The 12,716-nt window shown below is 37.6% G+C and overlaps 3 protein-coding genes across 3 annotated transcripts; 1 reads left to right on the top strand and 2 right to left on the bottom strand.

Moving 5' to 3' along the window:
* Positions 1–294: 294 nt before the first annotated feature.
* Positions 295–1,842, top strand: LOC108814307 (uncharacterized). Its single transcript, XM_018586847.2, has one exon. The coding sequence runs from the start codon at positions 425–427 to the stop codon at positions 1,562–1,564; it is 1,140 nt and encodes a 379-aa protein (XP_018442349.1). The 5' UTR covers positions 295–424; the 3' UTR covers positions 1,565–1,842.
* Positions 1,843–3,509: 1,667 nt separating this feature from the next.
* On the bottom strand, positions 3,510–4,439 carry LOC108816859 (protein SUPPRESSOR OF PHYTOCHROME B 5-like). Its single transcript, XM_018589421.2, has one exon. The coding sequence runs from the start codon at positions 4,052–4,054 to the stop codon at positions 3,650–3,652; it is 405 nt and encodes a 134-aa protein (XP_018444923.1). The 5' UTR covers positions 4,055–4,439; the 3' UTR covers positions 3,510–3,649.
* Positions 4,440–10,418: 5,979 nt separating this feature from the next.
* Positions 10,419–12,677, bottom strand: LOC108818076 (uncharacterized). The gene is made up of 6 exons (XM_018590933.2): positions 12,331–12,677; positions 11,771–11,913; positions 11,513–11,656; positions 11,229–11,414; positions 10,976–11,100; positions 10,419–10,890 (listed from the first exon to the last, which is right to left on the bottom strand). The coding sequence occupies exons 1-6, from the start codon at positions 12,524–12,526 to the stop codon at positions 10,662–10,664; spliced, it is 1,023 nt and encodes a 340-aa protein (XP_018446435.1). The 5' UTR covers positions 12,527–12,677; the 3' UTR covers positions 10,419–10,661.
* Positions 12,678–12,716: the final 39 nt, after the last annotated feature.

Below are 12,716 nucleotides of genomic sequence, written 5' to 3'. Positions count from 1 at the left end.
CGTGGCCTCTCTCACGTGCCTGGACTTATGCCCTTCTCTCTTTTTAATTCTTTTTCGATGGCGATCTCGATTAAGACGCGGCCCACTCATTATTCGACAACTGTCTCACTATTCCTCTTTTTGGTTGGTCCAAAAGTATCTCGCTAAAAAATTATATTCCTTTTTCTAGTCAAATAATAAAGGCATGATAAATGCTGCCACGAAAGAAAAGAAAAATTAAATAATCAAAAGACGGGCCGTATATGGGCCGAGATAGTCCCAAACCAGCCCATTTAGGCGGATCTTATCATGCCTCACTCATATCACCGATTCAATTTCTCGCGCACCGAATATTCCTCCGCCGCCGTTGATCCCGGCGACGAATTGATCTCCGATTCAGTTATAGTTTCTATTTGATCTTTCTCATACACGCGTGATCTTCGTCATGGATCCGTCGCGCCAGCGTGTCGAGCAGTCTCAGGTAACTCTTCCTCACGTTGATATCTATGGTGATGATAACGATGGTACGGAACCTCGTGGTGTGGTAGAAGGAAACTGCGACATGGTTATTGAATTAGGAATGGGATCCGGAAGCGTTTTTATTGAGAATATAGGTCATGATAGTAGCGATGTTGATGTTAACAACCACAATAATGATGATGATGATGATCTCTTCGTTGAGAGGAGGGATTCCGTGCTTGAGGATATCATATCGCCGGGAAGTGATATCCGGTTGATTACAATCGAATCTGGTTCTGATGATGATCATGAGAATGAGAGAGAGATGTGGGGGATCGATTTGAATGATGATGATGATGATGATGATGATGATGTTGGTGTGACTATACCTCTTTGTTGGGATTCACTCCAAGTAGAAGATAGTCCTGAGGATTTTGATTGGGAGGAAGTTGATGGTGGGAGGGATGAAAGGGAGATACTAACCGGTTTTGCAGTAATTGATGATGATGGTGGTGGTGATGGTTTGGAGGATGAAAGAGAGATACTAACCGGTTTTGCAGAAATTGATGATGGTGGTTTGGAGGATGAAAGGGAGATTGAGATACTAACCGGTTTTGCAGAAGCTGATATCGATGATGACGACGGTACTTCGGTCTCTATCTCCATCTCACCGATGATCTCTTCAGAAGGTTTAGCCACAGGGGAAAGAGCAGAGGGCTCGGGGAATCTCGAGTGGGAAGTCTTGCTGAACTCTCACACGCTAGAGATCAACTTTGATGTGGAAAACAGAGAGATCTTTATCGGTGGTGGTGATCACGATATTAACATTAATGCACCCGAGTACGACTTGTTGTTTGAACAGTTTTCTCAAGCCGGTCTTGCCAACCTCCGTCTCCCTCCAACGTCTAGATCTTTCGTCAAGGATCTCCCAATGGTTCAGTTGGTTGCTGAGAAGGATGAAGGTGCCGTCTGTGCGGTTTGTAAAGATGAGATGAATATGGGTACCGAAGCTGTTGGGCTGCCTTGTGATCATAAGTACCATGGTGAATGCATTGTACCGTGGCTCAAAACGAGGAACACATGTCCTGTTTGTCGTTATGAATTGCCTACAGATGATAGACTATGAGCAAAGGAAGAGCCAGAGAACAACAACTAGTAGCGACAATATATGGTAAATGGATTGGTAAGCATCGTCTATATATAATTTTGTCTTTATCTTGAAGAATATGTATATTCAATGTTTGGATTGAGTCAACCTTTATCTTAGTTTATTTTTTATCTTGTATTTTCGCCTCATTGTGTGAGCCATGTGATGTGACGATGGTTTAAGCAATAGAGGATAGCCTTTATATATACAGTTTGTTTTTGTTTGTTTGAAAAACAAAATCTCCGATCATTCAATCATGATTTTTTTGAACTCTCTATAAAATCTGGTTCTATTAAACAATCTTGTCAATTTTGGTGGACGACTTTGACCACTTCCTCCATCAAAACCTTAAGAAAACCTGTCCCATACTGAGCCAAAAACTATGCTGTGAGCTTCAGCAAGCTTAGATGGAGGATGCTGCATTTCTGTACACGGTCCATCATTGAAAAGTGTTCTTGTGTTGGCATGACAAACAAGCATAAAATGGAAAGAAAGTTGGGAAACAAATCTTGGTGAGTTTCAGAATTGATTCGACGTTAGTATCAAGCTATCAAATTGTAGTTGTGTAGTTAGTAGTTACTGACAAATGTTTCAAAAATATAGATGGGGGTAAAAGGACAAATGTCACCAAAAAAAAATTGGGAGTACGAAAGGATACTCTTCAGTCTCCACTCTATAATCGTATTGTTTCTAAACCAAAATTTTAAGTGTTTTTAAATACATCTATCGAAACATTTACTTGTAACCATATATGTTTAACTGAATTAGAAACCATCTATGTGGAACCCATAGACTTTTTCTAAACATTCTCTGGATCAAGTCCTAAATAAAAGTTGGGAAACAAATCTTGTAGTTGTGTAGTTACTGCAGGAGGATGTATGTGAACAAATGTCACAAAAAATTGGGGTAAAACGACAAACAAAGAAAATAAAACGGAATTGCAGAGAGATACACGTGCAGAAGAGATATGTCCCTCATGGTCACGAAACATGTTACCCTGTCTGTACTTAAGATACAACCAAAGATGATGGGTTCTCATTTTATGTCTCGATCTCTCAATTCTATACAACTCATACTGTGTGCACGTGTGTGTATGTGTCCATAGTTTATGAACCAAATCTATGCAACATTTTTTTTTCTTTTTAAGTGTTCTCATTTCTTGTACCGGCAGAGATTTTTTTGACATTTGTTCAACCAGTTTGTGTAATGGTTTTTACTAGTACAACATTCACAGAGGCTTCAACAGTTGCAGACTAACTCGTCGGTTCTGGTCCAATGTATATAACTATATTATTGCATGTAGAATTGTGCATTATAAAATAGATAAACAATTCACAATTTATTTGTTATATGTTGTAATTTTTTTTTGTTTCTAATATATAAAAAATTTCTCATGATGAATGCGACGAGATGTAGTGAGCAAAGTATCTTAAAAATGTGATTACGAGTGTAATATTCTTCCTGAATTGTTAATACACATCCTGATTTAATAAGGTTACGAGCTCATAAAAACAACTGTGCCAATTCTTTAACATCAATCATCACAATAGTAGTTAATACTAAAACCAAAAAAAACACAATATTGGTGGGAAGATCATCATGATATTCTTATTATGTGTCATAAAGTATTATGTATATTTATTTTAATTAGTAGTAGTAGACTAGTAGTAAAAATGAATATAAACAGAATATAGAAATTAGTAAGAGGCATTTATGCATTTACATAATGGGTGTACTATGGTAACCATTAAGAAACCCATAATGGATGCATTGATGTACATCTCAAGAAACCCTAGCTACTTCATTATCATTCATCGCCATAGTCACCCTCATCATCACTTTAACCACTGTGTATTAGTACTATAATCACCGCTACTGTTGTAACAGTAGTAATCAAATGGGCTATATATAATTAATTAGCAGGAAGAAAATAATTTTCATCATTAAACCTAAAAACGTAAACGACATGAGGACAGAACATTCGATCATATAAATAGAAAACACTGGAACATAAATTAAGTAAACATAAACATGAAATCATAAAATCAAATTAGCCCTTCTTGTCTAACCGATCGGACCAACGTAACTATGAATTGCACTATAGCTATCATTACCATCATCATGATCAAATTCCTGATTATCATCATCATCATCATCATCATCATCATGATTGTTGTTGTGAACCCTGGTCTCCACCAAAACCATCTCTTCATTAGTCTTCTTAATCTTTTTCTTTATAGAATTCTGCTCGGCGATCTCTTGAGGAAGTTTGAGATTTGCAGTGGCTTCCATAGGACCAGAAGATGCATCAGAGTCCATTGAATCACCACCATCGCTATCTTCATCACCATCATCATCATAGTAACAGTCTTGGCCATGATCATTAGAGAGTGAGGCTAGATACATTGTCCATCCAGATTCACAGCTGCGAGACTCCTCTTCGGATCCAAAGATCTTTCCAGACTCCATTTTTTATATAAATCACTACTCTTTTTAGTGTATATATATTTAAATAACAGAAGAGGAAACAAAAAGACCCAACAAAAGAGACCAACAATGAAAAAACCCTAAAGTGTATGACCGTCACCACAAGAAGCTATTTATATATGTAAGCGCGTGTGTGAATGCATGTATAAGCACTGGCTGGATGATGTAAGAGGGGTTTTAACAAGTTTTTATTTCAAAATAATACGAATTAATTGCTTTGTAAAAAAGTTTTTTTTTTGTAAAAAGGAAATATAATTCTTTGCAAAAGAGGAAAAATGGAAATTACTTGTTTTTTCTCTTCCTAGAAACCTAAAGATAACTGAAGGAGGCTGACTTTTGAAAAGATAAGGGAGTTGGGTGGGGAGAGATGGAGATAGACATGGAGAAGAGGTTGTATTTAAAACACCTGGGAAATGCTATTTATCTCTCATCCTCTTTCTGACCCAAAATACAGCTCACAACCTAAAATTAATATATTTGACTTAAATAATACAAGACAAACATACCCATCTAGTGCTGGGAATTTGGTTCAAAACCCGCGGGCCCCGGCCCATTAGGCCCGCTGCGGGGCGGGTGCGGGCTTAAAAAAATTTTGATTTCAAAAGTCGCGGGCCAGGCGGATCGGCTAAATAAAAGGCGGGGCGGGTGCGGGTTATGGTAATTCTAGAAACGGGTTAGCGGGTACCCGCTTATATAGAAAGCATGCTGTTTTTATTAGATTTGGCTAGTGTCGTTTTTGTATTCTAGGTTATTAGTGTGTGTCGTCTTTTTTTTTTAAAATGTAACTGTGTGTGGTTTTCAGTCTTTTATGTTACAAAACCAATCTGAAAACCCTAATCTTTAGTTTTCATTTCTCTTTGCCGTAACCCTAAATCGAGTCTCTCACTCTCTCACTCTCTCTTGGCTCTCTGCTGATCCAAAGTTCCAAACCGTCGACTTTGAGCCTCTTCTGGGTCTCTCAGTCACCAGTTTCGTCTCTCTCACGGTTCAGTCTTGCTCGATAACAACAAACAAGGTATTTTTGGCTCTCTATTGTCTCTTAGTTTCTTAGTCTCTCTGTCTTAGTCTCACTATTGTCTGTCTCTCTTGCTGTTTCTCTTTAGTTTGTAGATCTCTAGTTTGTCTCTTGTATTTTTTTGTCTCTCTCACGGCTGTCTCTCTCTGTCTCTGTATCTTTAGTTTGTGTATTGTGTTCTCTCTCACGGAACTGTCTCTCTCTAGTTTACTCGCTTGGTGTCTGTCTCACAATTATCTATCTTTTTAGTTTGTCTTTGTTGTTTCCATTTCCACGGTTCTCTGTCTCTCGAAGTTTGTCTCTCTCATTTTTTTTATTTTTTTTACAGGTACCGACATGGAGTTTGTGAAACAAGATGGAGTTGATGGTGAGAAAACGACACCAAATCCGAGTGTTCCGAGTGTGGGTAGCGAGGCGTCGAGTTTACCAACGAAAGTTTCTGAGGAATCAAGTCAGGGGAAGAGGAAGAAGACATCAGCTGCGTGGGACAACTTCTCTGTGATCACGAAAGTTGTTGATGGGGTTCCAGAGTTAAGGGCGAAGTGTAATCACTGCACCAAGGATTATGCGTATGAACCACACAAACAAGGTACCTCCAATTACAATAGGCATTCGCTAGTTTGCAATAGAGTGCCTGTTAGTGGGGATTTGGGTGCTATGATGCTTACTGCGCAAGGGAAACTGCAAGCTAGGAAGATTGATCAGGGTGTTTTTCGTGAAATGGTAGCTAAATGCATAATCGAACATGATCTCCCATTCTCCTATGTTGAATACGGTAGAGTTAGGAACATCTGGTCGTATTTGAATGCGGATGTGAAGTTCATCTCTAGGAAGACAGCTGCATCAGATGTGTTTAAGTTTTATGAGGTTGAGAAGTCTAAGTTGAAGTTGGAATTGTCTCAAATCCCTGGTAGAATCTCCTTCACATCTGATCTGTGGACTGCTATTACTGTGGAAGGGTATATCTGTTTGACTGCACATTACGTAGATAGCCACTGGAAGTTAAGGAACAAGATTCTGGCCTTTTGCGCAATGCCTCCTCCACATTCTGGAATTGATTTAGCTATGAAGATTTTAGAGGTTTTGAAAGAGTGGGGAATAGAGAGAAAGGTCTTCTCTTTGACTCTGGATAATGCAAGCAACAACGACAGCATGCAAAACATATTGAAGAGGCAGCTTGTGTTACAAAGGGATTTGGTGTGCGAAGGGGAGTTCTTTCATATCAGATGCTCTGCCCACATACTAAACCTGATTGTTCAAGAAGGGTTAAAGGTGATGGGGGATTCTTTAGGAAAAATCAGAGATAGCATCAAGCATGTCCAAGCTTCAGAGGCTCGAAGAAAATTGTTTGCAAGTTGTGTGGATTCTGCTGGGATAGATCAGAAGGCTGGATTGACACTAGACGTCCCAACCCGTTGGAACTCAACCTACAAAATGCTTGATCGAGGTATCAAGTATCGTTTGGCCTTTGACAGTTATCTAGGGATTGATCCAAGCTACAAGCTTCTGCCTACAGAAACAGAGTGGGATTTGGGCATTCAAATATGTGAGCTGCTTCAACCATTTGATGAGATAACCAACTTGATCTCAGGTTCGACCTATCCTACCTCTAACTTGTATTTTATGCAAGTGTACAAGATTGAGTTGTGGCTGAAATCGCATGAGGACAGTAGTTCAGAGGTTATTGTGGAGATGGTTAGAGGAATGAAAGCTAAGTTTGACAAGTACTGGCGTGAGTACAGTGTGATACTTGCAATGGCAGCAGTGTTTGATCCTAGATTTAAGTTGTCTCTACTAGAGTATTGCTTCTCAAAGCTAGATGAGAGTACTTCTCAACAAAAGGTGGATCATGTGTTTGAGAAACTGAAACATCTCTTCAAAGCCTACAGCATCGTAGCTACTCAAGCAACTCCCTTGCCCAGTGAAAACATAACAGTGGCTGAAACTCAAGCATCTCCATATGATGTAAGTGTCTACTATTTATTTAGTTGCTTATTTATGGATTCTTAGTGATACTTTATTTTTTTTTTGCTTCGGTGTAGGACTTCTACAACTTTCGCTTGAGGAATGTTAGTGCTAGTGGGAAATCGGCACTGGATATGTACTTGGACGAACCACCGGTGGACATGATGGCCTTTCCAAATTTAGATGTCTTGGCCTACTGGAAAGACAACTCTCATCGTTTTGGAGGTTTGGCTACTATGGCTTCTGATCTTCTAAGTATCCCTATAACCACTGTAGCATCTGAGTCCTCCTTCAGCATTGGCTCACGAGTTTTAAATAAGTATCGAAGCTGTCTTCTCCCACGAAATGTTCAGGCGTTGATCTGTGCTCGTAATTGGCTTCGTGGGTTTGAGCCGTATGACAGTGGTAAGTTTATGTTATTTCTTTCACAGTTTAGTACTTATTTTGTGTTCACTTACCTTCATTTACCTTCATTTATGTTTTGCTTGTTTGGGCAGAAACAGAGGTTACTGATCCTAATCCTAATGCTGAAGATGAGAGCTCGCCTACGCTAGAGTCGTTTGTAAGTGATAGTTAATTAAACTTTGCATTCATCTCATCTGTTTTCTGAACATTTATTATGTTTTTAACCATTTAGGTACTCTGAGAAAAGAGTTTGTTGCAAGACCAAGAAGGAAGAACTCTGTGTAATTTGTTTTTAAAATTCATTTCAGTTTGGACCATAACTTATGCAGTTAGTATCGTATCTCAGACTTTATTATGGTTTGGTGTTTGTTGAAACTTGAAAGTGTAATGCTTGTTGAGACTTTAGACTTTTGAACATGTTTGAGTTTTGTTTGTCGTTTGCTTTTTTTTTTTTTTTTTTTTTTCTGGCGGGTATCCGCTTGACCCGCTTGATTAATGCGGGGCGGGTGCGGGTTTCACAGCCAAGTTGTAGCGGGTCATGCGGGTAGTCTTTGAATTATCAAAAATGAATCAAACCCGCTGCGGGGCGGGTCTGGCGGGGCGGATCCGACCCGCTTCCCAGGACTATACCCATCCAATAACTAAAATTTTAACAAAATAGAAAAACAGTTTAGCAAAAAAAAAGAGCTTGAAGAAACACAATTTTAATCGTAATTAAATCTTTTCTCTTTATCATATTTAAATAAGCTAAACACAATATATTTCATAATCTTGCTAGTTTAGATAGAAACAAACAGAGTCCACTAAAAGGTTATGTTTTCGTGTACTCAAATTAAGATTATGACTCTTATATATCATCCATGTTTACGTTTTGTAGTTACAGATTTAGTGAAAAATTTAACCCCATCCTCCCCCCCCCCAAAAAAAAACAGTTTCATTAAATCTCAGCAAGCATTGAGTTAAGAACTTAGAGAGAGAAAGAGAGACGCGAGTGCCATAAATGGAGAGAGTTGATTGAGAACAGCAAGAGTCCAGCTAGAAGTCGTGAAGGAGAGAAAGTGAAATATCTTATCTCGCAGAGGGTGCAATAACTTACAACTTCACACTGTATCTTTTATAAATGCAATAACTTAAAGCTTCGTACTATATCTTAAAACAAGATAGTTTTACTAAGGTGTCATTGAGTTTGTAATATTGGAACTTATCCTTTCACATAAAGAAAAGACTATACAATAAAGTGCATAATTAGAATTTAATTCATTTCTTTCTTGTACACTACTCTCATCGTGTGTAATAGAAATGCTTATTATCCCTTCTAGCTACACAGGGAACGATTGTATTGTAAAGTTACACCAATGCTTTGGGATATTATATTCAAAGTGAGAGTAGAGAATGGACATATACTTTTCTTTGAGCAATTGAGAATGGACATATATAGCCAATTTTCAAAAAAAAAAAAAGAGAGAATGGACATATACAATGTACCAATTCTAATCATTAACCAATGTCATTTTATATTTTAATACTACATTAAAGTATAGAGGACAACACAGTTATAACGAAGGAAAGTGTAAGGGAAGAATGTTCCTAAGCTGAATCAAAGTGTAAAGGAAGAATGTTTTCAAGCTTTTTATTATGTTGGGTTTCTACTATGTTTCTATATATTTTTGCAATCTATCCAATTAAATCAATATGGTTGGGGAGAATAACTTTAGTCTGGTGAGAAAATAATTGGAAAATGGGTAATCGACAGTAAATAAGTACTAGAATTTACTACATCCCTGTGACTTGCGCTGTTCTGTCTTTCTTTAATCTACTGCTGTTAAGTCCTTTCTCTCTTCCTCAAAAAGTTCAAACAGCTCTTGCTGGCTATGTCACAATAGCAAATTAAATATACTTCACATGCACTGCAGTAAATTTACCTATATCAGGATTAGTTTAATACTTTAGTTCCAGTGCAGGCTACCACTTGAATTTCAGTTATCATTCTGTAATATCTAAGAGGTATGGAGTTAATCGCTATTTTTTTAAAAAAACGTTATATTATTTATGAAAGTTTGGTACAAAGAAATCCAAATAACTGAAATTCATATCGTCAGTTTTATTAGATAAATATTGGGTTTATTGGTTAAAATATCAGAAGTTTCTGAAAATGGAAATATAGAGCCGCAGAGAGGAATAAGTATAAAGGTACGATCATCATTTTTTATGTGGGGAAGTGGGGAACTGTAGATCTTTGTACTTTAGAGTCACAGAAGCAAGAAGTTACGTTCGAAATTAATAGTTTTACTGACTGTGAAATAAATGGGGATCAGACCTTTATCTTCCATAAATTGACTTACACTATTTATTTCTTTTTGTTTCCCTGAAGTGACTCAAATCCGTAACAGTAAAAGGTCGTACAACTATACATGTGGAATATATATTTGTCAACATATCTTCATCTATACAAAAACAATAATTTCATTTAAATAGGGAATAACTCCTTCAACAACATGTCATGTCTACGGCTATGTATTTATGTGTACCCATGCACCTAGTGAACACTGCTTTATTACACAACAACATTATACTCTACGTTATATGTTTCGTAACGAGAATAAAAGAAATCATTAAAACCATTATTAGAAACTACTCTCTCCGTTTCAGTTTAATTGTTATCTTATGGAGAAACTTTTGTTTTAAAATTTTAGTGCAAAAATTATTAATAATATTTTTCAATTTACTTTTTTATTTGCTGAAATATAGTTAGATATATAAATAATTGTATTTTTATTTTGAAAATATATAAATATTTGAAATTTAAATGCAAAATTTGTTAATAACATTCTCTAATTTATTTTTTTATTTGTTGAAATATAGTTTAACGTATAAGTAGTTGTATTTTTATTTTGAAAATATATAAAATCACATTTTTATTAATCTGTGTGTATAAATTTATAACAGACAATTAAAATGAAATGTAGTGAATAGTTTACATAAATATATATTTTGTTCGTCAGTAAATTTATTGGTTACCACTTACCACAAGTAAAGAGAAACAGAAGACAACGAAACCTAATAGTTTCAAATTACATGACGAATGTATCTAATACCTAAACATGTAAATAAAAGAGAGAGAGACAATGCGTTTGTGTGTACCCATGTATGCACCTAGTGAACATTTCTTTTACTACTTTCAAAAACCACTAGAATAAAGGAGATTCATTTGGTGAATTTCGCGATCAATTTGTCGACGTGGATAATGATATCGCCAATGCGCGGCCGAACCGCGGCCTGAGGTTGCAACATCCAAGTCACGAACTGGTGAAGAGCTTCAGGATAAGAAGCCTTTGGTCCTGCGTTTGGCCATTTAATCTGAGCGTTCACGATTGCTAGCTGAAGACTTCCACCAGATTCTCCAAGTGCATATTCAAATGGAGACATACCATACCTGCAAAAAAAAAAAACTCATATATTCAGTCAGTTAACTAAGTACGTGACTTGTTGAATCTTAGAGGGATGATAATCGTGTTTACATTATTGCATATAATGTGCAGCCTAGTGACCAGATGTCTGTTCTCTCATCGATATCTACATGGCTTGGGCAGTCCCAGAGCTCGGGAGCTCGAAACGGTGCTGAACAATGTTCAGATGCCCATTCCTATTGAAGTCAAGAAAACATGAAAAATTTCACAGCGCAAAATAATTTCATGACCGATCAGAAATGAATTATAACTATAATACGAATAGAAGCTTGTGATGAGTATGAATAAGGGATGGATATAGAACCTGTAACTGTAAAGCCTCTTGACGGGAGCGGATTTGCTTCCGTGAAGGACGAGCACTCCCAAAGTCCATCAAAATCGCAAGAGGAGGCTGTCCGTTTCTACGTGTTAAAAGCACGTTTCCAGGTTTGACATCGTTGTGAGCATATGGTGGATCCAGAGAGTGCATGTGTTCGAGTCCATCACAAAGCTGCAGTGGAATAATAACTTTCAGCAATCAAAGCACTTGCAATTTAAGGGGAACAGAAAATCAAATATGGAATTAAAAAAAAAAGAGAGTTCAGTTACCTGACGAAATATATGCAAAACATCAGTTGTTGAGAATGATTCCTTTCTAGCCTTCATAGAAGTGGAGTTATCCAGTAAGGTCCCATCAAGGTGAACAGGAAATAGCAAGAAGGCCTCGTGTTTACAAGCAGCCCCTTGGCCGTCCTAACCATATCAATAAAAAACAACACACTTTTTTACATGAGAAAACTACAGAGACAGAATAGCCATAGAATCCAACAAACAATCCCACAAGAAGGTTTGTGCTTATCTACTAACCTTAACAGAGATAATGGCGTGATCAAGGAGAGGAAGCAAATTAGGGTGGTTGAACAAGGATGAAACACGAATCTCCTCCCGCACCAGTTCCAGCTGCTCCTTGTTCTGAATCAGAACTTTCTTCACAGCATAAGTTCCATCAGCTAAAAGCAAATCACAGATTAAAAAAATAAAAAATCAACCTTAGTCATGGACTCATGGTACAAAGATGAAAGATGTCTTAAAGAAGCAGTTAAGCTTTAGTGCCAATAAAAAAATGATAAACCAATCTCTACAAGAGCTATTAAAGATAAAAAAAAATTGGTTGATACAGAGTCCTAACACAGGATCGAAACTGTTTGCTCTAAAAGCTCTAACGTCATTCTATGTGGTACAAAGATTCGCATATTCCGAGCTTAAACCCTAACATTGATTTAGCTTGATTCCTAAAACAAAGCTCACTGCCTGATCTCAAAACCACGATGAAGTTAGGCAAACCGAAACAGTAGTAGCTAAGATTCAACGCAGAATAGCAATCACGAATGGGAGCGCACAATCCGAGAGAAGTAATCAATACTAACCGGAGCGATGAGACGGATCCTTGACTTTATTCGCCAGACCGTCGGAGGCGACGATCTCCTTCACCAAATAGACGAACGCGAAACCGCCTTCGCCGAGCTGCCTCACGACTCTGAACCGATTCTCGTTGATCCAGACGTCGCCGCCTCCGTTGACGGCGTCGTAAAGCGCGTTCAGTCCCGAGAACGAACACCCCATACTATGCAGTTTCTCCTTCCTCAGTCTCCTCTATTGAAACCTTTCAATACGACGAAGATCCTTCTCAGATTCGCATTTCGTCTCTTTCTTCGTATCCTCTAGAGTTGAGCATTCAATGTCAGCTCTACGAGACGGGCACCAGCTCGCCTTAACTTTAAGAGTTAAGCATTCAATTTCAATAAGTGAATTA

This window comes from Raphanus sativus, chromosome 7, assembly GCF_000801105.2.
Source record: "Raphanus sativus cultivar WK10039 chromosome 7, ASM80110v3, whole genome shotgun sequence".
Taxonomy (NCBI): Eukaryota; Viridiplantae; Streptophyta; class Magnoliopsida; order Brassicales; family Brassicaceae; genus Raphanus; species Raphanus sativus.
This window is presented reverse-complemented; position numbering and strand designations above follow the sequence as displayed.